General features: G+C 44.0%; 1 protein-coding gene across 1 annotated transcript in view; it reads left to right on the forward strand.

Moving 5' to 3' along the window:
* Positions 1-9268: 9268 nt before the first annotated feature.
* BCL2 (BCL2 apoptosis regulator) overlaps positions 9269-27831 on the forward strand; it is a 96311-nt gene continuing 77748 nt past the window's right edge. The window contains exon 1 of the mRNA XM_041427770.1: positions 9269-11084. Coding sequence (XP_041283704.1) covers positions 10500-11084 — 585 coding nt within the window. The 5' untranslated portion in view covers positions 9269-10499. The remainder of the gene's footprint in view (positions 11085-27831) is intronic.

Genomic DNA, 27831 nt, shown 5'->3' on the forward strand with positions numbered 1-27831 from the left:
AATGTACAATTTTTACAGATATCTAATCTGCCAGTTTTTGCTCTGGAAAGGAAAGTGGCTTAATGCTACTGTTATGCACATTAATTTCAAAGCTGCAAATGATGAGCCAAACCAGTAGTTGATGATAGAATCAATTGTAATTAAAATGCCGGGCTCTTCCAGTAGCAGGAATGTAGCTTTTTAGGGCAGAGGGGTCAGGAGTGGGGAGAGGTGTGTGTCAGAATGGCCTTCCACACTGCATTTTATCACTGCACGGAAAAGCTTTCACATGAGAAATTACATAAAATACTCTCCTTATATGACCCACTTCTAATTTGTTTCATTTACATTATATGAAACAAGGCTGCTCAATAACTGCTTCAGAATACACAGAACCCAGTGGTTGTTTCTAACAGATCTCGTTTAACACTGAAAAAGCTTGATGCATAACAATGATGTTTTAAGGGTGCACTATGTATACAGTTTATTTAATGGACCACTATAGTATAAGTGCCTTGTGAGCTGCTTTTTTTTTTTTTTTCAAAAGCTGCATATTTTGTATTTGTTAGCACCGCTGTGTTTTCAATGTCATATTTCCATTTTCATTCAGTACTCTGAATCTAAAATTATGTGTAAAACTGGGCACTTTCACTTCTTTGACAGAAATATTTAACAACCAAAATAGACAAAATTGATTGCTTTTGTTAAGATATTATCTATTTAAGAAGATGTATTCAATTAAACTGAGATAAAAATTCACAGGTGGTTAACTGGAAAACCTTAGAATGTAATTTATTGAGGCTAATTTTTTCCCTCTCTGAATTAAGCTGATCACATTTCAAATTTTCTTCACATAGACTAAACTTGCTTTAATACCTGGTTGTAAACATTTTTTTTTTTGGAGAGGATCACATTGGCACTCTCATTTTAAGTGGTGAAAATTCATTAGATTGCAAATGTTGAGGCGCTCTTGAATTCTTCACAAAGCCTGTGTTTTAGGTCCTGCCTCCTGATTTTGTTTAGATATGTGAAGTTGTGCATGCCTATAGTATAATACTAATTTTGAGAATATAGTGTATTCCTGCATTTTTTAACAGCTTGGCTTCAGTGCAAAGAAATCCAGTGTGCATTTGTATTTCCTGTGCTGCTTAATGTGAGTGACATAAAGGAGCATTTATCATACATCCATTGTCAACATTGCTGTGTTTCTTAAAGCAACATAACAATGCTGTTCATAGAATCATGGAATGATCTGGGTTGGAAGAGGTCTTAAAGATCGTCTCGTTCCAACCCCCATGCCACGAGCAGGGTCACCTTCTACTAGACCAGGTTGCTTCATCCAGCCTGGCCTTGGAACACTTCTTCAGACCCTATGATCTATGTTATTCTTGTTTGGATGCAAATCAAATATTCTTTTGACCACCTGGAAAAGGTACCAAAATGGGTGAATTGGTTGTGTTGTAGTTTGAAAGAAATGCTTATGTAAGTGACTTGATGCCAGCACTAGCTTGAAGGTCAGGACTTAAAACCAGTAAGCCTTTGGATACTTGAATTTTTGGATCTTCAGCTTGGAATGTTAAAGGGTTTGCGTTTAAGAACCATGACCCAGAAGGTCAGAGCACACACAACACTGTGGCAGCTGGGCCTCTAAAGCTTTCAGGTTGGACATGCTGGATCACCACACACCTCCTAGTCATGACTGATAGAATTCAGTGCAAGTATCTGAATAAGTAAGACTACCAGGTGAAAGTTATGGCCCTGATCTACAGACAGTTTTGTGGTTTTTAAGACCTGGTTTTGCATAGTGTAAGTGGTTGTCTTGACAGTGAAACTGTAGATTGTACCCCTCAGCAACTGTGGAGGTTAGAACAAGGTATGTTTTTTAAAGCAAGAAGAATAATCTTTTTCATTGTTCTAGTTTCTGCTGTTGCAAGTTAATGATGTTAATTTTAGCTGATAAACTTCTCCACTGTTTTACTGTCAAAACAAGGTAAATTTTCAACTACAGCAACCTTTGGTGTAAATTTTGTTTTCTTATGCACATTCTCTGTCTACCAATGTAGTTATTTTAAGGTCCAATATAAAGTGAAGGAGATGCCTTGTAATCTTGTGGAAAAATGTTTAGCAGTTGAAAAACTCTTGCCAGTTTAAATGTTAGAAAACTTCTGCATCAAAATGTTTTATCAGTATATTAGATCCATGAAGATCTTCAAATAGGCTTTACTTTCTACTTACTGTCTAACTGTCAATAATTTAATCACTTGTGCCATATCATTTGCTGTCTTGTCTCTTGTTTTCTTGGTCAGCCTTTAAGATTCAGTTTAGGCTTTGATAGTCTTTTCCATTCCATGTAGTTTCTAATGACTGTTTGCTTAATAGACAGATTTATTATAATTTTACTTCTAGTTTATTTCACCAAGGTGTTCACGTGCAATTTAAATAGATTTAATATTTTAATAAGGAAAAAATATATAGGTGAATAAAGTTTATTTGCTGTGAAAAACTCTAGGCACTTTTAAATGGTAAAGATATATAGCGTTATTTGTAAACAGAAACTTTGTGCTTATTGCGACATCATTTTTTTGTGCCAGAACTGTAAACTAGTTTTCATATTTTATATTTCTCAAAATAAATGGAGAATCAACAAAGCTTGTAACTTTTAACTTCTTTGAGAGGATAAAGACTAATGGATAAATTCGTTTGCAGGGCTTTGCTGTGGTGGGGTATTTTAGTTTGGGTTTTTCTTTTTTTAAACTCAAGATTAGCTCAGCAGGAGTCTGTTAATTTTTAGGACAGCAGAGGGGGCAACATGTTCTTCATTTTAGCAGCTTAGGGCAGAGGTAAAAAAGGATGTGAAAAATTTGACTGAGCATTGTCAGCAGACCCAGTACCCTCAAACTACAATGAAAGTGAGATGAAATTGACAAAACCTGCCTTTGTTGCTGGAGGTAGTGCCAGTATGTAACCAGTGTTTGTGCTCTCTGGAAGTGCTTGAGAATCCTGAGGAGCCGAGCGATGCTCATTCTTCCCAGTGGAAAACAATAGAAGTAATAGTTAGGGCAGATGTCTTTCTGTACCAGCGCTGAGCATGCAGCTGTGTAGAAAATCACTGCATTATGTTGGAGTTCTGTGGTAGGAAGGGCTTGAGTGTGTAGCTTGCCCCCAGCATAATAGTGAGGGGAAAATAGTGCCAAGATACTTACTCTCAAAGTAAATACAAAATCTCAAATCTTTTAAAGAGACATTTGTATTAAATTATCAGAGAGACAAAATCAAAGATGGATTGAAGAAAGCATATGCTGTCTAAAATGTGTTGCTGATGTTAATCTTTTAATTCCCCAACATTCTAAGTTTTGAAATGGAAGAAGGCCATTTTGCAACTGGAGCTCCTGTTTTTTCCAGTTCACTACACGTAGCAGGCCAAACTAGATTGCTCCTCAATCTTTTTCATAATTTAGCCTTGTAAGTGAAATAAGATTATCTTGTAGTTCCATTTAATTGGGTTTTTTCCTGCCCAGCCAGTACCAGGCACGCTGTAGAGTAGGTATGTGCGATTGTCTGTCAAAAGCTGGTAGTAAAAACCTCATGAAGTAATTTCCTTTCCTCTGTCACTGGAGGGAGACTTCAAAAGGCATCTGTCTTGCCATGCCTCTCATTGTCTCTCTTACTGCTTTCAACCTAAGTTGTTCTAAATTGGTGGGAAAGGTTGATGTGGGTGATGGTTTTGGATGAAACTTGCACTGAAGGAAGTGGAAAGTGCAAATTTTTTTTTAAACCCAAAAGATGCGTATCTACTTTTTGGAGGGGGGGTGGGGCAGAATCTAATTTGATGATTTCATAGACTTGATTGGGAAGGTTTGCTGTTTGGGGAAACCTTGATGAATATAATACTAAGTCTCCTTTGTGGTAGAGTACCACCAATGCAGTCTGAAATTTTCTTTTTTTAAGTTGAAAACAAGTCTGTTTTCAGCTTGGAGGGGAATCCCCATGTTAATTTTAAACCTTTCCAGTTCTAACTCTGAAGTTGATTCTGTAGTGTGCTGCTAGAGCAATGTAAATAAGCATAAGTGGCAAGAGAAAAACACACATGATTAACACAATCATGCTACCAAGCACCAAGAATCAACTCCCTTGACCAAAAAAAAAAGGTGTTAAATCTATAAAGATACCAACTGTAAATAATATATATAAAATTAAGTTTAAAATGAAATTTTTAATGACATAGGTTACTTGCAGCTGAGGGGAACACCCTTTCAAAGCTAACAGGTGCTTCAAAGTAAGTTGTTAAAATGAAGTGTGTTGGTCTTTATTTCAAAGCATTTACTCAAAAAAGTGCTTTCCTCCCTTTTTACTTAAGAAATTTTAACAGGTGTAATAAAAGTTTATGAATCAGAGATGGATGTTCCTGTTTGTCTAGAAGAGTGTTTCGATTTCCTATTCCTTCGTGCAGAACCTGCCTGCTTTGCTCCACTGCAGTTTCATCTGGGAAGCTGGTGTCCAATCCTTTTCCAGAGAGCAGAAAGACAGGGCATGGGCGGCACTGCCTCAGTCACAAGCACAGGCTGGTGTCTTGCGAAAGGTGGCGAGACAGCTCAGCTCTTGTGAAGGCAAGACCCTATTGCCACATAGAGAAGTACAAGAGTGCTGCCACGAGATGTCAAAGAAAGAGGTATCCAGGGCTGTTTGCCTCTTTCCAATCCAAACCATGGGGCCTATGGATCCCGACAAGAAGTGAAGATGGTTGAGGGATGAGTACAGTAAAAGGCATCTGAAAGCCAGGAGCTGTTCGCTATGTTGGACCCTAAGGATATTATCCAAGTATCTCATCCAGCTGCCTTTCCTGATGAGCGCAATTAAAGCCCATGAAATAAACCATAATTGCAGGTTGGGCGTGCTTTAAGTGTTTTACAGTAGCATTATCTGCTCTGTAAGCGCTTCCAGCCAAAAAGGATCCACTCCACACCTGCAGGATTTGCAACACCAGCAGGATGAAAGGCAATCTCCCATTTCAGGAATGCACTCTGAAGAAGTGAGGAAGTTTGTTCAGGTTAGCCTGCCACCATCCTGGTTAAGAATGAGGAAAATATGCATCCAGGCTTCATGGGTAGTACCTTTTCCTATACTTTTTTCATGCAGAAAACTGATTTTTGAAGTGTTCTATACAACAGACAGCTGCTTCCTAGGCAGCAGTGCTGGGCCACATGTTGAGCAAACCAGATGAGAGTCTAAGCAATAAACGGTGGCACCCGATAGCAGAGCATCATGTGCATCCATGCAAGTCTCTACAAGAATATTGCTTTCAAGACATTTCATCCTGCTTGGCAGAGATACCGTAGATCCGTGGGTATTGTGGTCTCACGGACAGAAACAAACATGAAAGATCATGTGGTTGGTGGTTAGTTTTACTGAGGGTGAGTTAGACAGCTCTGCAGGAACAAAGGCATCCAGAGTAAATGAATGCTGGCATGGGAGGGAGCAGCACTGAATGCCTGGAACTGAGGGAAGCATGGCCATAGTGGCTGGCACAGACAGACAAATACCTTACTGGACACGGCACCAAAAAGCATTTACAGAGCCATTGGCTGTGTGAGGAGCGGCTTGCTGATTTGCATATGTGCAAATTCCCCACCTGTGGGCACAGTCTTAGTGGACTCTTTCAGTGAAGCCAGTATTTAAGCTGTGCTCCAACACCATAAGGCAATGGACCTCTTCTGATGTCATAGGTGTATTTACCTATATTGCTCTAAATGCTTCTTTCAGGTCACTCAAATTTAGTTTACTGTTGTTGGGGGTTTTGGTTGGTGGTGATGGTGGTTTTGATTTTTTTCCAGAATAAAAAACCCCTGCAGATTTTCAGAAAAAAATGTGGCAATATCCTTGCTCACTGTGAGTTCACACACACATCCTGCTTGTTTTGTGCCTGCTCAGGCAGGGCTTTAAACAATCATTTGCTTCTCTCTAACTTCCCTGCGCATGAGCCAAGGAAATAAAAGGGTGGGCAGGTCACCAGGAACCAGGATTGCTGCTGAAAGCCTGCTGATGTTAACACAAAGGTACAGGGAAAAGGTGTCTGCTTTCAGGTTGTTGGGAAGTTTAGAGTTGCCAGACATTACAAACTTTTCTACATCATTTGTTAATAATACATCTGCTGTACAGTGGGCATCTGGGAAGCCACAGAAGAAAGAGCAGGCTTTCCAGGATCCTGTCTGGTCAGTTGCCCAAGCATGGATAAGGAAGCCATCTCAGGAAAATAATCTCAAGAAAATCCCTCATGCCACCAGACCTGACTGATGCCTGAATGGTAATGCTGTCACCACTCTTTAAGTGTCAAAAGAGCTTTTTGCAGGTGAACTGCTGCTTGTATTCCTAATCAAGTTCCAATTTTTCGTACAGCTAATTCTTATAAGCCTGATTAACTTTGGTGGGCTGACTCACATAAAGGTAAATGCGTGTGGAAGGACTTGCAGGATCAGATCTTGAGTAGTCAGCATATTATTCTGCTACCTAAAAGCCCCATGGTTTCTTAGCTGACTTTGTGCACTGAGTGCAGGTTCCTTAATAAATCCTGAGCTTCTTTTGCCGTTTGTTCCATCTGCCTCCAAAGTGGTACTGCCTTTGTTTTGGATGTCTTCTTAACTGCTGTTTTATCCTGCTGAGCTCAGACGAACAAGCAAAGTGAAAAGCAGTGCTGTGATGCAAACTCGTGACACTGTAATAGATGTTTATCACCCATTCAGGTAGCATAATTGCTTTTAAGATGCCGCTCCCTTCAATTAGAGCCGTACAGGTCAGATGCAATGCTTTTGACGTTTAATGTTAAGAACAAGGCTTCAAATGTGCATAATTTTGTTTTGCTTTTTTTACAGAGTCCCAATTTGTCATTCTTCAAGGCACAGTTTTTGTTTCCCATGACTCAATGCTAATACCCTTGCTTAAAGCAAACACTTCCCAGGATTTTTCCTTGTGTTTTTTATATTTCTTGGTACAGTCTCAGCTGTGTTTGGTGTTAGCAAACTTTCTGGTGAACCATGACCACTATTTTCCCATTAATTTTTTTTTAAAAGCTGGGAGCTATCATTCCCGTAACATAGTGCTGAATGTGGAGCTGGTGAGGAAAAAGCATCATCTCTAAATCCCTTTCAAACAGGGCATCTCATAAAATTTTTGCTGTACCTGTTTCCATCAGGAATCAGTTATAAATTATGAAACTCTTATTTTACTGATTGTGTCCTCAGTACACTCTATTAATTTAGCTGGCCTCACTTGCATTTCTACATGCAAAATACCTTTAAATACCGTAAAATCAGTGATATTTTCAATTCCTCCTTACGAAATCCCATTGATTTTATATGCATCTTTTGTATCTTTCCCACAGTGATTTACTCTTTGGGCTTTAAAGCTGATCTTGCTAGAACATCATTGTGCATCTAGAAGGGGTTTCTGTGTTACTCAGCATCTCTGTCTGATGCATTTTCAGTTGCAGGACCAATTGCATTAGATTCAATCACCAGCACAGGACTGAATGAGCATCCAGGTTGGTTATGGCTGCTCTGATTGCCTGTATCACTTGTTCCATTTAAACCATGGAAATGGTTACACGGAAATGTCAGGTTACTTTCACTTTTGAGAGACCTCTTGTTCTTTGTTCTCTTTCGGTGAAAGAATATAAAGGTGATGATGTTACTTGGTTGACAGATCCCTTGTCTGCATTTCTGCCGTCAGAAGCCATCCCTCAGCTCATCGCAAGCACCTTACTTTGGGGAGTCTTTCATACGGATGGAGATGAGTTGAGCTTGTAGTCCATCATTAAACCATGCTGTGAGTTACCTGGTCAGGTACAGCCCCTAGTCCACGATTTCACAGAGCACCATCAGCCTTACCTGAACTCATTTCACTTGCTGTCCCGCAGTCCCTGTCCCTCTTAACCCCCAAGAACTCAACCATCCAGAGCCAACCCCGTTTCACACACCTGCAGGTGGGAGTGCACGCAGGGCAGATGAGAGGGCCCCGCCTCGCTCCCGCAGTTTCCCGGGCGGGTATGGGGCGAGCTCGCTCCTGGCTCCCGCAGGGACGGAGCCCCGAGCCCGGGGCGAGCGGCGGCCGCTGGGTGGCAACAGCCGCCCGCCGGAGAGAGAGGAGGGAGCGGAGACAGGAAGAGAGGGAGAGAGGAGGATGCTGGCACTAGGTATGGTGCCGAGTGCCTCCCTAAAAAACAGACGCCTGAAGGGTTAAACACCCTGAGCGCCTCCTCAGGCACCTGGAATGGCGCTGTTTCGTACCTGTCAGAAACCAGTTCCTCGGTGCGGCCTCGAAACAAAACCCTGGATCACCGAGGGCACAGGTGAGCTCCGTTTAATGGAATCCCTCTCGTTTGGACGTGGAGACTTCCCCTTCTTCTGTTGGAGGGACAGCTGCTCACCCTTCCCACACCAGTGCCATTTCCTCAGAGGAGCAGCCACCCTGTGAACTACCCGTGACTGGTCCGTGCCTGAAGGAACCATCTCTAAAAACAGACCTGGAGGGCAGGGTGCATTCATTCCCAGTGCCCCCTGTCCAGGAGAACTCATGGTCACAGCTTTGTTTATGCATTTCATTCCTTTTAGTTTCAGGGTAGTTTACAGATGAGATTATCATCCCAATCACCCTTATATCGACAAAAACTACAAGAATTTATCAAACGTCTCTTTTCTCCTGTATTGAGCAGAGAAAGGTGCCGGGAATGTCCTTCTCCCGTTCGGCTTGGCATTTCTCGGTATGGTGCCCCGTCTCAGCGGGGGCAGTCCCAGCAGCACACATCCCTGGCCCACAATGTCGCTGCTCGGGATGGCACGGGGGCTGAGCCACCGCTATTTCCCAGCTCTTTGGGTTTACCAGCTTTAAAGGTTAACTCTGCTTCTTTGGTCAACTCCAGATCGACCTCATCTTCAAGCAGCTCCTTAATGCCTCTCTTCAGTGTAAAAAATTCTTCAGGCTGGAGCACAGAGACAAACCTGAGTACCGTTTCTACAAAAAGTCCCAAAACCCAACTCCCTGCCTGTCCCATCGCCTGAACACCGAGCGGGGGGCGGCCTGCGCGGAGCAGGTGTGCGGGGCGCCCGCACAGCCGGCCCGGCGGGGCGGGCAGCGCACGGGCTGCACCCTCGAGCCGAAATGCACGGAGCCCCGCACGCCTGCAGCGGCCACTTGGCTTTTTAAAAATGTGTATTCAGACTTCTTTTTTTTTTTTTTTTTCCCTCCCCGTTTTATTTTTTTTAGGGCGGGCGGGCGGGCGGGCAGCGGCGCCGCGGCCGCGGTCCCCATCGGCACCAGTCACACCGCACACACGCCCCGTCCGCGCCCCTCTTCGGCAGCGCCAGGGGCTCTTCCTCCGCCGATACAAAGCTGCTCGGGAAATGGCAGCAGTCAAAAGCAATTTTCCTTCTTTATTTTTATTTTCGTTTTTTGATTAATTTTTTTTTTTGCTCTCTTTCTTGTGAAAAAGAATTAATTTCCTAAATACATACGATTTTTAAATTTTTTTCAATTTTTTGGGTGTGTGCGTGCGTGTGTGTGGAAGCACCGGGTTCCTGCGATCGGTGTCTGAATGAAACTACGTAAATGCATATGTCTGTACGTTGCACTGGAGGGAAAAACAGAGCACTTCTGCGAGAGCTTGGATTCAAATGTGGTTCATCTGGTCTCCAGGATTTTCCGTCTCTTTGGGGTTGTTCGCCTTCCCGGTCTGCGAGGCGGGATTTTCTGAGCTTTGACACATCTTTGGAGATGTCTGTTAAACAGGAGTCTGGGAAAAAACATTTGAAATCGTAGAAATTTTTTTTTTGCCCCTTTCCCATCCCCTTGTTGACTTGAAGCATCAAAGCAACCAGAACTTAACGCTTCTGAAGACTTGTGATGTTTGGATTTTATTGTTGCTATTTTTCTTTTAGAGGAAACTTGACAGAGGAACATATTTATAGTCCAAGTAAGTACTTTACAGAGGAAATTTAGTTTGTGTAACAAAAAACCCAAAACCTAATGTTGAGGTTTCTAGCAAAAAGTGCATTGGATTAACGTCCATCCAAGGCTGCTTTAGCAAATTGTGTTGAATTGCAGTTTTTGCAGTGTGTGTTCGTCCGCTCTTTCGTGTCCATGGTAGTCCAGCACCTAGGGGAAAATGCACCTGATTTTCAGTCGGTATAATATTTTTTAAGATGCATTTCAACACCGAGGAGGAAATGGTCCTAAAGTAAATTTATAATAAGTAATAAATGTGCACCTGGAAGTAAAGTATATACAGCATTTTAATCCCTATTTATGCCGTGCATCTCAAACCAAGGAGGAGACACTGAGAAGACAAAAGTACCTCCGAGACCCCGAGAACTCCCCCACACCAGCATGAATGAAACCGTGTCCAATACAATAACTGGATTATAAATTTTGGTGTTATTAATTTTATTATTATTGGCTGCTTTACTTTTTTGGGTTCATCCTGCTCCTCTTCTTCCTCTCTCCCTTCCTCTTGCTGCTTCCTCGTGGAAATTATGGCTCATCCGGGGAGAAGAGGCTACGATAACCGGGAGATAGTGCTGAAGTACATCCACTATAAACTCTCCCAGAGGGGATACGACTGGCCTGCCAGCGAGGACAGGGCGTCCCTGCCTCCAGGTCTCTCTTCTCCTGCTGCTGCTGCGGTTGCTGCTGCTGCTGGGACTTCCTCTGATCACACTGGGCTGGTGTCTCCGCACCCCGAGCCCCCCGGCTCGGCTGCTGCTAGCCACGCGCCCCCGGCCGAGGGGCTGCGCCCCGCACCCCAGGCCGTCCACCTCGTCCTGCGCCAGGCGGGGGACGAGTTCTCCCGACGCTACCAGAGGGACTTTGCCCAAATGTCTGGCCAGCTGCACCTGACGCCCTTCACGGCCAGGAGCCGCTTCGTGGCGGTGGTGGAGGAGCTCTTCCGAGATGGGGTTAACTGGGGCAGAATTGTGGCCTTCTTCGAGTTTGGCGGCGTGATGTGCGTGGAGAGCGTCAACCGGGAGATGTCTCACCTCGTGGACAACATCGCCGCCTGGATGACTGAGTACCTGAACCGGCAGCTGCACAACTGGATCCAGGACAACGGAGGCTGGGTAAGTCTCCCGATTGCTCAGTTCCTCTCCCGGCTCCAGCCCGTGGCTGGTGGGACCCTGGGTTGGGCAGTGCCCGGGGGATCGCACTCGTGGGAGCAAAGGTTTGCCCAGGGGGTGTTTGCAGTGGGATGTGCCAAAGCAGTGCAGGCCCTTTGCCAGTTGTCAAGTTTCACCTCGGTGCAGGGTAGGGTGGAGTGGTTTGAGGTAAGGGGGACAGCTGCAGCTTGTGAGCAAAAGGGGTGAACAAAAGGGGTGAGCAAGGGTCTGTCTTCATCAGCAGTCTCCACTTTCCTGTGGTCTCCACTTCTCCTGTCCACCCTCCCCTGTTGGCAGAACAGAGGCAGGTTCCTAAGCAAGGCAGGTTCCTTGCCGAGGTAGGGTCGCGCAGTGGGGTGGCAGGGGCAGCAGAGATGCCCATCCAGCTGCCAGGCAGAAGAGGCAGGTCCCAGGCAGTGTCGGGACAGCAGGGGCCACCGGTGTGTGTGTGCATGCAGTATCCCTACCTGCGAGGGGTGATGTACCAGACTGGTGTGCAACAAACATCGGATTCTGGTGTTACCAGCAAGCAGGTGGCCATCAGTGACAGTGTCTGCAGCTGTGGTTGTCAATGGAGTGGGGTGTTGTGGGATAAGATATGTCTAGAGTGAAAAATCTTTGTCTTGAGATGAAACAAAGGTGCTGGGAGCCGTGTCTGTGGGATTGTTCTGGAAAATGAGTATTTGTTGTGATCTGATGGGTGGCTGTGTTTCTGAGGTACAGAACTTACTGTGTCTGGGGCAGGCTTTAGCATCAACTAGAAAGGGAAGCTTTCCACTTGTGGAAAATGGACAGCTTTTTCACTTGTAGTCAGTTAAAAGCCTTTCCTTTTTCTCTCTCCCTCTCTTTCCAGAATAAGTAACTGCATTGAATTACAAGGGTATTTCTTTCCTTTTTTCCTTTATTAGTTGATGTACTGGAACAAAATGTGCTCCCAGCTGCTCTCCCACAAACCAAACCTGTTGTATGTGTAGAGCTTATGATATTGCTCTTTTGGAGGGAGAAATGGCAAAAGTTATACTGAAGAAGAAACCTGGGTTGAGAGCTGGCATAACTCACCTAGAAATGGAGGTCAGCTAGGTAGGACACTGGCAATGTCTGGTTCGGTCTCCTGTGAAATACAGAAAGCTGACTCAATTACACAGCACACCTTTAAGAGGTGTGTGTAGAAAAATGTAAATTACATGTATGTTTCCCAGTTAACATGTTTTTCAAGCCTGGTGTTTGTTAGCACCGGATCTCTTGGTAAATCAGTGTTAGGCTAAATAATGTGCTGCCTGCATTGACCATCTCTGTTAAAAAATGAAGGTGTTGCCTTCCCTGCTGCTGAACCTGCCTGACTAAAGGAAATTCGTGTCCAGGGATGCAGAGGACATCTCCTGCTGCTGTAACAGAGGGAGCAAGGCTTTGGGGCCCTTTTCTCAGCAGGAATCCACATTGCACACCTCCCAGAGAAGTGCTGCTTATCCCTTGCTACAAGTCACACTGGAGGCAGGATTGTTCTCCTCTGCTTCTATCAAGAAGAAAAAAAAAAAAATCAAAATTCATGGGGCCAGAAGGGGGAGCAAAAAATGTGTGTGTGCGTGTGTCTGTATATTATACACAAATATGCACACATACACAGACACACACTTATGTATATACACCCATACACACAGCGTGACTCCAGCACCTGGTTGTTGGGACCACACTTGGGAGAGGGAGGTCTATCCCCTGACCCCCTAGTTCACGGATCACTACAGAGGGTTTGTTAGTGTTGTGAGGGTCTTTTTTCACAAAACAGATTACTAGAGGAAAAAACCCAAACCTCTGAATGGTTCAGGCTTGTTCAGAGACGAGCAGCTAAAGGGTTAGGGATTTTGCGACTGCACTTCTGGGCTGGGATGCCTAACTTGTGCGTAAGTCCCTCCTCAGGCTGGAAGCCCGTCTGTGGAGCTGGGGCCCTCGGTTAGCTCCAGAGCCAGTGAAGTCATTCTGTTGACTCCAGTGAGCTTTGGATCAAATCGTAAGCATGCTGGAGATGTATTGTCCTGTGGGTGTATTATGTAAAGAGAAACATAAATAATGAATAAAACCGAGAATGTGAAAAGACAGGTGTTGCCAGGCGTGATTGGCCAGAGGAGGAGAATGCTGGAGCTGTTGCTCGACAGTTAGAAGAACAAGAAACTTGGACTGTAAACAATGACTGCCTTTAAAAGGAAAAGATGCTTCTTATTGATAGGCATTTAATTGTTTATTGAGGTTTCCTGTCAACAAAAGCTCCAGAATTTGGATGCACGTGATACCGTTTACTGTCGCTTGTTATTTGTAATGTACACATGAAATGCTACCTGAAGGTGGCTTTTGCTTGTCTCTCTGGTTTGTGGCTGGTATCTTTGAACCCTAGCATTATTAAACCCTGGCATTTTTAAAGCATTGAACCCTATCATTATTAAACACAGGCAGAACCTTATGGCTGCTTACAAAGAACAAAAGACTAACATGAAGTTGCAAACACAGCTTTTGGGATCCTTTCTTCAGACAGAAGAAATCAATGAGAGCATGGGGTAGTGGATTTTTCTTTTATTTTGTCTTCTTTTTCTAGATTTTAGGATCTGTCAGTGTAAAAGGATGCTTTAATACATGTGCTCGGTCTTCAACTTGCCTCTTGCACCATACCCCATGTAGGAACCTTATTCATAAATGGCTCTTCCAGAGTAGCATGTGGTCATGCTTGGTAGGACTTCAGCACAGCCTCTTGCAAGATCTCCCTGTCATGCAGGGTGATACAACAGGCAGGAGCCCTGGCTGCTGTAGCCTCCTCCTCTATATTTTGGCTCCTTGGTATTTTGTGGAGTGGTAAATTTATGAAAGGCTGCACAGTACCAGAGAAGAGAGTGTCACAGTTGTGAGAGCATGTTTTACACAGCAGGTAATTTGGGCAGCATGGGCCTTGTGTCTCATGAGTGGGCCTGTGTCTTACCCTCAGGTCTGAAATTTGGTTGACTTTTGGTTTTCTTATTTGTCTGTCTGGCCTGAGTCCATTCTATAAGTTGGCAGTGTGTTTTCAGGATGTGAATTCTTTATATTGCAAGGGAAACAAAGAAGGAAAGCATATCGAAGGGCAGGGTGGGAGGGGGATATAGCTGGTGGAGTATAAATTTTAGGCACTAGACATCGCTGATAATGGTGTCTGGGGTTGCTAATGCCCTTACAATACACGGCCTCATGGGTTTGTTCAAAACTTAGGAAAAGCAACAGATGGGGACTGCACGTAATCTGCATTATTAGCTTGTGGTTCTGGTGGCAAATAAATGCTGCTTTCAAAGATTTTCACTTTGACCAGGATACCGCAATATTGTACTTCGGCCTGATAACATCTTAATTGTATTAAAAAAGAAAAAAGAGGAGAACTAGCTCATCTCTGCAATTTTGTGGCACTTGGTATAATATATGCCTTCTGATTAAAAACTTAATGGCTTCATTTTAATTTCCAGAGCTGCAGAAGGACTGGCTTGGCAGCGGCCTGTCGCATTTGGCAACTTTTTTTGACATTGACATAGGGAACACTGAAGGGATGCAGTTGGTGTGGGAGGAAGAACTGTGTTTGTCTTGCTGTGATGGGTTCCCTGTTTGGGCACACAACCTAACAGACGTGGGAGCCGTGCTTAGCTCTGGCCACTTCTAGTCCAACATATGGCTTTCTCCCCAAGCTGTTCAAGAAAAAAACAAGAGTATGAGCACTACAGAAGGAGACACAGGCACCATCATATTTACATAGACATGTACATTTTTGATGTAAAGTATGAAAAGAAGCTCAGGTGAGAGAACCAGAGAAAAAATTCAGCCAAGAACACTTAATTTTAAATTACTGTATTTACATTTGAACCAGGAATGCAAAGGCCATGTGTTTTCATTTGATTCTGTTCCTTTACTGTGGTTCTTTATATTCTGCTCGAGAGTTAAGGCCACATACAGGGAAGGATTTAGATGTCTGAAGTGAACCTTTGGTGGAACATAAGCACTTGCATCCTCCGAGTGCCTGCCTCGCCAGAGTTTGATGGAAGTCCCTGGCTTCTCATTGTTCCTCACCCGAGCTAGTCAGGAGCTGCTTCTGCCGTGAGAGAAGGGAGGCACTTTGGGGCTATGTGGGACACCATTCCCAAGAACCTCCATGTCCCAAAGCTGGCAGGCACCCTCTGGCCCAGCTGCTGTCACTTAGGTGCCATCCTCGCCTGCAAAAGCATCTGAGGAGAAGTCCCCACTCTTCCTGGCAGCTCCTTAGTTTAGGCCTCTCCTGAGCTTTGACAATGAGACTTTCTCCAGCCTGGCAGTGGGGCATCACATCTCCAGCATCTCTGGAGGTTTCACCTTCCAGATGGCTGCTGATTTTGCTGAGGTGTCTTCCCCGCTGGCAACAGGGCTCCTTCTAATTCTACAGGGGTGATATTTCATTTGGTGGAGGAGGAAGAACGAGGGTGTCTAATTCCTGCAGTCTGATATGTTTTCTCAGGTGGCTGTCCACAGCCAAATGAATAAATGCTTCTTAGATGAGCAACAAGACCCCCAGCTTTCTCTTCTCCTGAGCTGATTGTCCTAATCACTGAGCTACCTCTTTTATTTTGTGCCTATTAAATAATTAACTTTCTTTGCTTAGTGGCACACCTTGGAAAGGAAGCTGGGAGCATCTCTGTGCCCTGCAATTGTCCATGGCTGTGTCATGGAGGTGGGGGATGGCAGAGGCATCTTCCTCCAGGACAGAGCTAGAGATCATGGATCAGTGTGGCACAGGACCCTTCCACAGCTCGTGCGTGGGGCGCTGGCCAAAACCCCATCCCTTTTGGGCTCTGGATTTGGGCTGTTCTGCCAGGCACCCTCCTGCACAACACACTGCTTCTTGTGCAAGTCCCAAGAAAAAGCTTCTTGCTCTTTCAGCACGGGACTTCACCTTGCTCGCAGAGGGATGCCACGTGCTTTGCCAGGCAGAGCATGGAGCAGAGGAGCTTCGGCTTTCTTCAGCGGCGACGCGCGGCCTTGTAACGACTCAATCCCCAGCGGGGCTAACCCCAAGTCACTGTTTGACTGGTAAAAGGAAACTATCTGAAATCCACTCCGTTAAATAAGTGAATTGGCAGTTTCAAGTGTTGCACCTTCTAGGTCCTTTGCCAGTTTTTGTGGCTTTGTGGGTTTATAATCAAATTCTCAAAATATTATCAAAATATTTTTCTTTTTGCTGTTGCTGAAGAGAAAGAAATTCATTCTGCAGAGGATCTGTGCCGAAGCAAGGAGAAGAGCTAGGGCAGAAAGAGAAAATTATTGTGGTTCTCTAGTCCCTTTCATTTATAATAGCTTTCTCTGTAACTTGCAAAAACAGTGGGCTGCATATTTTCTCAGAAGTCTGTTTTTTTAGAAAAAAAAAAACAAAAAAAAATGTATTGACTGTGACCTTTAAAATTTCAGAACCAGGGGTCTCACTTGTGGAGATGATGTCATTTGCCTTGATCTTGCAAAGAACTGTAAAGTTCAAACAGCAATCCTATTAAAAAGTTTTACTTTACTTTCAGTATTGAGAAATAAGTTTGTTCTGTGCCTGCACTAACACAGGCATCTCCCGAGCTGCTGTGTTAGCTCTGCTGGACAGTAAGGAGCTTAGTTTTTTTGAGTATGTAGCTTGAAATTCAGAGTTGGTAATCCATGAAGAAAATCCGGTTGAATTTTTCTGCTGAGGCACAAGCGTTCCTCCGATGGCTCTAGCAGAAGAATCACAAGACCTATGCAATGATGTGTGAAATTGCATGTGGAGCAGAAGCATTTTCCCAGCGGCCAGATCCCAGGGCCTGGGCTTCCTAAGGCAGCATGGGAACTTTGTACTGCATCACCAGCAAACATTAAGCCTCGTGCTCAATACAGGTGTCCTTGATGAGAGAGAGGCCCATCTCTCAGCAGGTCGGACCTGGCATGGTGGAGGGAGGTGGATGCAGAAACGGGAGTGGCGCTCAGGTGTCGCTCTGAAACCTCTGCTGTGGTTTTGGTCTCGTGTGGTGGTTTGTGCCTGGTACACAGAAAGCCAGCCCTGTGCTCTGCCATCGCCACCGAGGGGTGCTGGGCTGGGGCTTGGGGCAAGGGTGGCCGAAGTGGTTGCTCTCTGCTTGCTGGCAGCAGATGCCAGCAATCGTGCTGTGTCCTTGTCTCCCATCTTGCCCTGCAGCCCCCTTGCCGAACCAGCCCAAAGCCTTTTATCACCACGATGCTGCCCCAGGCTCTGGTAAGGCAGGGGCCACTGGCTCCTGACCCGAGCTCTGGGTGGCCCCAAACTAGGTCAGCAGCCTGGGCAGTCACGGAGCTAAAAACAGTGTGAAAGATCTGACTGAATAATGACTGTCCTGTTAGCAAAGAGGATTTTTACTTCTTGCCTGATTCATTTCCATCCCTTTTGGTGATCAGGGTTGTGGTGAGACGTTCTGGTTCTTTGCCTGTTTTTTCTTTCTGCTTCAAGGTGGACCAGCAGTCCTCAGCTTCCTGACTGCCCCCTTCCATCCCTGCTCCTGGCACCGGGCACTGGGTGCTGCCACCTCAGGAACTATGTGTGCCAGGTCTGGCCTTGCCCTGCCCACCTCCATCCCTGTTTTATTTTCCTTCACACCCTTGGGAGGGTGGAGCCCAGCCCCGTTTGGTTTGTTGGTTTTTTAAAAATAATTTTTTTATGAGCACCTCGTGGCTGCCCTCCTGCTGATTTAGTAATAATAATAACAACATTTGTTACTCAGTGGCAGCAAAATACTGATTATTTCTAAGGGCAGTACCAGCCTGTTTTATTTTCCATTTAATATATAATAATAGGATGGATGAAGGTGTGTGATACCATAAATCTTCTCTTCCCCAACAGGATAACATCCAGGCCTTGGCAAACATGAATGCTGATGACAGATTTGAGGGATTTTTATTTTACTCTGGCTTTCAGTCTCATTAACAATCTGATGGCTTTTTTTTTTGGCCTTTTTTTTTTTCCTTTTGGCTCCCAAACGACTATGAAACCAGATAACTTTTCCAAATGCATCTGACAGTCTGGAATTTATTTTCTGTTATTTTATCTTAATGTTAGGTTGCTGTCATAATTATTGTATATTGATGGACTTTGCAAAATTCCCCCTTGCTGGAAAGCTCCTTGCCAGTTTCTGGATTTTACAGTTAATGAGTAAGAAAACAAATCTGATGTTAGAAAGTGTTGCCATTGACTTCAATAGGAACAGGAAGAGGCACTTAATTGGACAATTGTAGTTGTGTTTACTTTGTATATGCGGCAAGAAAAATAAGATCAAATGAAAAAGCCACAGGTTTTCAGCTAATAGACAAAACCAGCCTTTTCTGCAACACATGATTAACCTTTGGAGGTTGTTTTCATGAGTTTGTGAGGTTGTGAGTGAAAGTACTGACTTGCTTTCAGGAAAGGTTTAGATATTTATTTATAAGAGTAGGGAAAACATCTATGCTGCTGTTTGAATCAAATTCCTTGAAAGGGCAGTTATTCACCTTAGGGTAAATTTAACATCAGCTGCTGAAATCAGATCACCAGGTGCTGAGGGTAGAGCTTTCTCCAGGAAATGCTATTTCAAAATTATCAATTCCATTACTTCTCCCCCAGAGCACCTGGTGTTGGTGGGGATACTGGGATGGATGCGCTGCTCATCCATCCAGGGAAAACTTACTCCTGCACGTGTTTTGTTGTTAAGATAATTGTAAATGCACTTGAAGTGTTTCTAAGAGCACCCACATCACAGAATTTACTCGTGTGCTGACTGGAGTTCTGTTATGCATTGCCCCTTCTCATTTAAAGTTGCAAGCCAATCCTCCTTGTATTTGTCATCGAAGTTCTGTGAAAAGAACCAGTGCTGGGTTAGTGGTTTGTCTTGATGATTTCTGAGGTCTTTTCCAACCTAAATGATTCTGTGATTCTATGATTTTGAGTTAGTTGAAAGAAATACTCTGCATCCTTCAGTGCATACATAATTTTATTGCTATTTTATTTAGGAAGCATAAAAAGAATGATTCCGTTTTGTTGATTGAAAAGGCAGCTCAGTGGGTTTCAGGACACTTCAGTGAGTAATTTAAGAATGTGGGCCAGGTACAATGAAAAAGGAAAGGCCTCATTTTACCCCGCATAGTGACTGAAAGAAGCCATCACACAGTTGTTTGAGAAAGTAACTAAGAGTCAAAACTTAACTTCCTCTTCTTGCTCTAGTATTGAGTACACGATAGGAAATGGGGCAAATCACTAATATCTCTCTTTTCAGTTAACCCATATATGAAATAGGTATTCTTGATATACAGCACACAAGGTATGGGAAATTTGTTGTTGCCCATCGTGCTGTTGTGAATTGAGCTGGTGGTCTATAATTTAAAAAAAAAGGAGTGATACAAGGTACAATTTTGAACAAAATGTCCAGTTTAGTAATTTGGAGCTTAGAATAAAGCTCAAATCTGTAGCATTACATTTTGTCATTGCTGGAGCTTGCTAGCCTGGGAAAGAGCAAAGTGAGTCAGATTGTGAAAGTATCTTGGGTGAGATTTGAGTGGAGAGGAGATATAAGAAGGAAAAAAAAAAGTTAAATGGAAATTAGGCTTAAACTTTTTCAGTTCCACTGTTTGGATGTGTTTAGCAATTCTTGTGATGGAAGCAGATTAAAAAGATGGGTTTCAGGTGTTGATTTCTAGTTTTTATGTAGGGGAAGGGTGAGCAGTGAGAAATGGCAAGTAATACTATTTGTGTTTTCCTTCAAGTATCAGCCCAGTTCATTGGGTGTTTCAAGAAGGAATTTGTCTTTCCTTTTCTCTTCCCACTGTATGAAAAATCTGTCTGTGGCACTTCAGGGAAGGAGTAGTATCAGTATATCATATGCACCTGTAGGAAGTATCTTTATACGCTTGTATTGTTGTGTTTCCATTCACAAGCTTCATTAAATGCTCAGATACAAGCAGCAAAAGCAATTTTAAACTTTTTTTTTTTAATGAGTAGTAATCAAACCTTTTGGCTTAAGCATGAGCTTGAAGTTACTCTTAAATATCTTGCTGAACTGAGCCTTAGGAAGCCTTAGGAGACAAAATTTTTGTTATGTGCCTTGGAGAGACTTACATGAGTCACTAGAAAGATGGAATAAGACCACAGACAGCAGGCCAGTAAAATCTATGGGATAGTCCTGTAGCCTGTTTTTGTGATGGAATAACTATTGCAGGCTTGTCTCTAACAGAATGAGCTCCTTTCTTAAGAATACTCTTCACATGTTCAGACTTGTTACATGATGTAGTAAAGGATCCTATTTCTAATCTCTTATTTTTAATAGACAAAACAGAGTTAGAAATAAATCAAAGATAAATACTCTAGTAAATGAGTTGACATTTCCATTAGCAGAATAAGGTGGTCAGTGCTGTAGATAGATAAAACCTGTTGAGGTTTCATTCTCAAGAATGAGCCCACAGCTTAAGTTTAAAAAAAGACACAGAAAAACTGTAGTAATGACTCCCTCCTTCATAACTGAAGCAACTTCTACATTGTGCTCCAAGGTGTCTGCAAATTTTTCCTCAAGTCAGACATATCCAAAGCCCCTCTCCTGAAGTGATCTGGCACATCACATTAAATCACACTCTCCAAATATCTAATCCTGTCTGCTGCTGGATGCGCGAGGTCCCAGATAAGGAGAAGGAATCCTAATGCCTGTGTTATTTCCAGATTCCAGCTTGACCCGTTCCTTTCTCTGTTTTCCAGATCTGCAGTAATTAGCAGCACTGCTGTGGAGCTTGGCTGAGGGAAACGCTTTGCTTCTCACGGGGCCCGAGTGCCGCAGCAGGGCGCCCTGACAAGGGAGAAAATAAACCAATCTCTTGAAATGTCAGGTGGCAATCAAGGCTGCAAGTAAATGAGCCGGCCTGGAGTCTGTTCAGGCTTCTGAAGTAGCTCATGGCTGTCTGAAAAAAAATCCCTGCAGTAGAAAATCCATGTATTTGGCTCTGGGCTGAATGCATGGAATCCTTGCCCATTTGGAGTCAATAGCTGTTTTTTTCCAGTGTGGGTGCTAGAAGCGGTGGTGTGTAGCCTCACACTGCAGTGAGCATGTGGACAGACCCAGAAAGGGATCAGTGGAGTGTTGTGCAGAGCCCTGCTTGCAGTGGGTGGTTGGGCACGGCTGTGCAGTGGTGGAAACTGGGGCAAGGCTGCCTCTGGCTTTTCCTTGCGAGTGCTTTTCAGCCTCCCAGGCATCCTCACTGTAAGGGGAGCCCGAGATGCTGCACACATCCTCCTGACTGTGCCTGTGTGGGACAGGGGTGGTAGTGTCCCACCAGGGCCACGACAGTTTTCTAGAAACTGGTCCTACCCAGCTTGGCCAGTAAAGCTGTTCCTTAGCCCCAGGGGCAAGCTGGGCAGCCTCCCTGCTCTAGGAGCATGAGAAGGGGCCTTTCCACTCTGCTCTCAGTCTGGGTGGCACAGCTGGTGGGGAAACCTGTACCTTTTTTCATACCTTTTGAAGTGGATTCTTTCACAAGGGAATAGTATATTTATTTTACAAGCAACTGGGGTTTTTTTGCCTTTTTAAAAAAAAAATGATTTTCCCCAACACAGTGAGAGGGATGCTTGTGGCATGGTAGTACATCCTGAAGGCTGGGACTTCTGTGGGAGTTCAGTGGACTGAAGGAAGAGGCAGCACTGGCACACTGTTAGGCTGTGTAAACTGGCCTAGGGTTCGTTTCAGAAAACTTGCTTGCTTTTTTTTTTTTTTTTTCCCCATCTCGCTACTCCCTTCTCTTCCCCCCTGCAGACACAATACATCATTCTTGCAAACGCAACTGTTTAACTTTAATAACTGGCCTAGAGCAAAAACTGACAGTGGGAGAGGAGCTGTTTGGTTTGCAGTTGCTGACAGCTGGAATAAACTACCTGTTCTTTTGGAAGGGATGGACAAGCAGCTTGTTTGGTTTTCAGGAGACTTTGATCCCTAAAGAAACTCTTCTCAACAAAAGGAAATAATGACTGGAACTGTGGCAGCTCAGTGTTGCTGACTGCTCTTTACATGTAAAGCTCCAAGTTCGATGGGGAAGCTCTGTGTGCAGATGTTCCTTGCCTCTGTGCTTCAGACCTTTCTGCTGAGAGCAACTCCTCATCTGAAAGATCACTGTCACCAGTGCCTTGGGAGAGACCCAGAGTCCTGCTAAGTCAGTTTCCTATGACCAAGGTCCCCATCAGGCTGGTTTGACAGGAGCTTTTCAGAGTAGTTAAATGGCTTGGGTTCTCAAAACCCTGCCTTGAAGCAATGAAGGCTGAATGATTAAGTTAGAGATTAAATAATTTTGCAATGAATGGTTTTACGTCTGGCTCCTTAAGAAAGTCAGCCTTCTTACTTTGCCAGGTCTCAGAAGAAAATGGCAGCAGTCCCATTTCCTCTTCTCTTCCCTCAGGGCCTGCCACCCTTTTTATTTTTATTTTTTTCCTCCCAGGGCTATTAGACAACACGCAAATTATTGTTAATAGAGCCAGAACAATGCTGCATTCCCAGTGGGATCGTTAGGGTCTAAGCCACTGTGTGCCAACCCTCGGTGTGATACTCATTTTGGCCGGTGTGATACTCATTTTGGCCGTGTCTGCCCAGGGTTTGGAGGTCAGCGGAAGGGGGCTGTGGAGCACAAACCCAAGCAGGACCTGTCCCTCTGGCCATTCTGTGCCTGGGGCTTCTTCTGACCCCCTGGCAAGGCTGGTGTGCCACAAGGCACTGGCTCCTTCCTCCACCTCTCCTGCAGCCTCCCTGAAGGTTCCTCAGAGGGTACAAAACCTCCCCTGCACCTTGCCACCCTGAGCTTTGGTGCAGAGTCTCCAGAGGACAGGGACAGGTTGGGGGAGCTGAGGAGAGGATGCTCTACCCGCACATTTCCTTCCCCTGTCAGGCCCTTCCTCCCAGGAACCCTGAGAGTCCTCCCATGGAGGAACAAGTTGGCAATTAATCTTTCAACGTTGGCTTTGGAAACTACATGGACTGTGTACCACAGCTCAGAGGGAAAGGAAGGGCAGCTGCCATCAGGCCTTAGCCTTGAGCTGGGTTCTGTCTCTTGCCTTTGCTTTAAAGTCATGGATTTTGCCATTGGAACTGTTGGCAGGGGGATTAGAGCATTTGCAAGACTCTTTTTGTAACACATTTTACAGGGAAGTGGTTGTAACTGTATTGGAAAGTGAATGTGGGGGACAAAATAAAAGTGTGTCTGACATCACTGGCTGAAGTAAAAGTAGAGGGAATTGGATGTCTCTGTCAAGACTGGGATTGCAAGTCCCTTTTCTCCTGCAAGACTTACTGAGGGGTGGTTGTGCCTGCTGCAGGGAAGAGGCTGAAATCCCCACCTCCACTGCACTTTGGCAAATGGCAAGACCTTGACATCATGTCTTCACCCTAGGTTTTGGTGGATGAACAAAATAAAAAAGGAATGCATTAGATTTTATAAAATACTTCCAAGTAGTAGTTTGGCTGGGCTTTTTCCTTCCTCCCTCTCTCTGTTTTTGGCCTTGGCAAGGATTCTGTGTGCTCCCTGATGCTGGAAATTCAGGTGTGCTTACCTTTAAAAGGTAGCAATAGACTCACTGAAGTCTCTGACTTCCAGGGAAGCAGAATGAGAGGGCTCAAGCAGAAAGTGAAACTCTTTAAAAACATAAATGCGACAGAGCAGCTTTCTTTCATTTTCCCGACTAAGCATAATGCAAAAAAGTAAACAGTTGGCACAAATTACTAATACAGGTTTGCCAGGGGCTGATCAAAAACACACTGAATTCAGCAGTATGTTTTGCATGAAGTTCAACAGGTTTTTTGCATCAGACTCGTTGCAAGGTAGAGAAGGATATTTTTTGAAAGAAAAATGCCATTTGAAAAAAAATGTGGAAAATTCTCCTGCTCTACCTCCTACATGTTTCTATTGTCAAACAGTCACTGATCTTATTTTAGACTTGACCTTCGTGTTCTTTCCACAGCACACAGGCTGAATGACATGTTATTCAAGTTCTCAGACAATATTATGATATATCTGCTTTTATATTTAGCTGTAACTTTTATTCTCCTTATAAACAAACCCACCTAATGCAACCACCACCTATCCAGGGAAAGTATTTCCATTCCCCTCGGCTTAATTTGGACAAATTTGGCATGAAAACATTCAATAGTTCCATAATAACCTTTGCAACAGGATGCCTGCTGTGCTGACATGCAGGTCTAGAGTGACTTGTACCATGTGCCAGGAAATTGCATTCTTAAGAAAAATCTAGACATAAATTTTGAACAATCAACACTTAAATTTTGAGAAGTCTGGCAGCAAGCTGTTATCTGCCTCATGGGTTTTCACTTTAATGACTTTTTACTTTCTGAGCACTGCCTCTCTGTCCTTTATGCAGGCTGTATGCTCCCAGAGCTTTGGAGAGTGGAGAGAGGGGGCAATTCCCTCTTGCTGCTGTTGTGCATTCCAGCACTGCACCTTGACATGGCAGGATGGCTCTTCTTACCAAAAGAAAGCAGAGCTTAGCTGGAAGTTACATAAATGGGCATTTAGGTCTCAGTGGGCATTCCCACAGCTGCTGGGCTGCAGTGCAGTCAGCCTTGCCTTCCCACCTGGCAGGCTGGAAAGAGGATGGAGAATTGGAAGAGATGGAAGTACCATCAGATCCATCTATCCTAAATCAGCTAGGGGCACCCTTACCCTAGGACAGGAGGGTTTGTTGAAGTCTGAGGGGCCTGAAGACAGGGAAGAAAAGGTTCTCCTGCCTTGAGGTCTCTGAACATTCTTTTTTACCTGTCTCACTGAAAGTGGAGCAGCATCATATAGCTGCCTGTCTTCCAGAACTTCTGCGCTGTTGCCAGCTTGGACAAAGGCTCCGTGATTCTCAAACGCTCCCCAAATCTCCATTGTTCCTACTTAAGGGAGCAGCAGCCTGGCTGGAAGATCTTTATGTGCCTCTCTGCCAAGACCTCCTAGGTGTGCTTAGCATGTTTCATCAGCAAGAAAGGGGTTGTAGACAGAAGCAACTGGATCCCTGAGCTTTGCTGTTAGGAGATTGCAAGAAAAATTGTCAAGACACACAGAGCTCCTTAGGAAATAAAAAACCTGCTGGATTTTGTGATGAATTCAGTAAAGCAAAGGGCCAATTTAATCAGCAAAACATTAAATGGGGTTCTAGGAGGAGGCAGGGTCGGGGAGGGGCATTCCATGGATATGAATTTGAAGCAAAATGAAGGGCTGTGAAACCGTGTGAACTGAACCCCATCAGGGAAGACTTACTAGAACTTGAGCCAGGAAAAATTATAGAGTTCTATAAATAGATAAATTGAAAATTGAATGCATTTGTGTGTGTGGATGCACACATCTATCTATGAGGTCATGTGTGTAACAGAAATACAGTAGTACTTCATGTGTCGAGGTTTTTTTAAGTAGTGGAAAATGTTTTAATGATTTTTTATTTTTTAAATTTTTTTCCTAGAGACAGTACATTATGTTCTGTCCTTAGGGCCAAAAACACAAAGTGCCTATTTTCATGAGGAATCCTACAGAAGGAGGAAGGGAAAGTATTATGCAGTGAAGCAAGAGTATAGTAGCCATTCCACAGTGATTACACATCCAAGCAAAGCCTGCACTAGAAAACTCAAAAATATATTGGAAGCGGAAAACAAGATGTGTGAAGTGTTTCCTATTCCCTCCCCACACTTAATGACAACCAAGCAAGCAGGGAGGTGGTCAGAGTTTAAATTTAACCCCTTGTATTTGATAATACTGTATTTCAGTGGCAGGCAGAAAGCATGTTATGTACACACTCGATTGAGGACTTCCTCTGCTTATTGATTTTGCTCCCTCAGAACTTTCAGTTATTTTCAGTATGTTAAAATAGTCCAGACACAAACCAGAAGTGACTGGAAGCACTAAATAATGCAGCAGACTTTGAAGAACTAAGGTAGTTTAAATGAATCCCAGCCCAAGCAGCTCCTTAATTAAAGTACAAAACTGTTTTTAGTTTTACTCTAATAATTTGTGATTCCAAGTCTGACCCCCCCCCCCCCTTTACCTTTTAATACCTTTCATTCATCCTGTGATGGTCAAATGATGAACAAAATCAGTCTTCTGGGAAAAGGAGCACTTCTCCATACAGAATTCAAATGAATTAAAGAATCTGTGCAGTTGTTCAATTTGATTTAAGAGCAGGACTCAGTCTGGAGTGGTAATGCCCTCATACCATGAGGGAATCAGCTTTGTATTTGAGTCCCCTTTGCCGGCTTGTTTAATCGTTTATGATAACATCAGTAGCTTGGTAAATGATGTAATGGGAGTTAAATCAGGATGACCAACATAAACATCTGTCAGTGCATGTGAACATTTGATGTATGACCCCAGGGCCCAGTGCAGCAGTCAGTATCTTGGCAGGCAGTCCTTGGACATCCGCGTCAGTCGAGGTTTCAGGATCGCACGCCGGAGAGGATCCGTGTCCTGTGCTCCGTGTCCTGTGCTGCGTGCTGCTACCAGAATGTGCGATCTGGCTGCTCGGGGTCGGGTGTAGCACTTGGCAGCAGGTCCCCTCCTCGCTGTGGGCACAGCTCACCCCAGTGCCGAGGGTCAGGGCAAGGCATCGGCGTCGCAGCGCTTCTGCCAGTGAGCCTCAGCTGGCACTTGGTGTTGGGCAGGCTCCTGCTGGTCCTCTGAGTGCAGGAGAGTTTTACAGAGGTAACCAAGGTTACTCTGAGTAGCCATGTAGTTTGAGATTCACAGTCCAATTTGCACCCAAAAAAATCAGCGTTAGTGTTTTGTGAACATAATTTCAGAGGAATGATTTCCCAGGCTTGGATTATGCTGGTGTTATTTTCATTCAAAATCATCCTGTCATCATGTTCTTGCATAGATTTGTAATTTTCTGAAAGCAAGCTGGCTGGTATGTTCATGCTGCTCATAAATCTTTTTTTAAAACTTTTTTCTTTTTAATGGAAGTCATGTGAGAAGCTAGAAGTTTCTAATACAGACAAGCATGTAAGTTACTGGATGTGAATACCCTCTGAAGAAATGGACAGAAAGGATATGAAAATAAAATGTGTTACAGAGGAAGTGCAGAGCTAAGGGAACTCTGCCTGTTGCATTTTAGATTGAATTGTTCTTGGAAGGAAAAGTCTTTGTTGCAAAGGTGATACAGGTGAGAAATGCCAGATGAAGAGTACAGGGGGGTGGATGGTTGTGGTTCCTTGGTTATCAATGAGCCTCAGTGTAAGCAGACATGAAACCGTGGTTGGTCCCATGTGCCCACCCACTCTGAGAGCAGCTTTGCTTTAAGGGGTGGACATAGGGGAAAACTCTTCCCGTTTATGCTACATTCTTGTTGTTATCAAAGTGGTTGCTTTCACACAAAAATTAGTCGTATTTAGATATTTTACTCCATTTTAGTCCCTTCAAGTTACTGCATGCTTATAATTGACTTCAAAAAGAGCCTTTTATCAGTCAAGAGTAAGTACATGACGTTGCAGGACATAGACTTCCTATTGCCACGAGTTTTCAAAACACAGCTGGCAGCACCTCTTGGTTTTTATTATGGATATAATATATAGAATCTGTTTGCAAAGAGAAGGAATAAGTTATATGTTCTGTAGTTACTAGTATTTTTTTTAGATAAAATGCAAGCCATTCAGGAATGCAGCTTAAGCTCCATTAGTTAAAAGTAAAGCTATAGAAATAAATATAATTG

Source organism: Onychostruthus taczanowskii, unplaced genomic scaffold, assembly GCF_017590055.1.
Source record: "Onychostruthus taczanowskii isolate IOZ18803 unplaced genomic scaffold, ASM1759005v1 scaffold119, whole genome shotgun sequence".
Lineage (NCBI taxonomy): Eukaryota > Metazoa > Chordata > Aves > Passeriformes > Passeridae > Onychostruthus > Onychostruthus taczanowskii.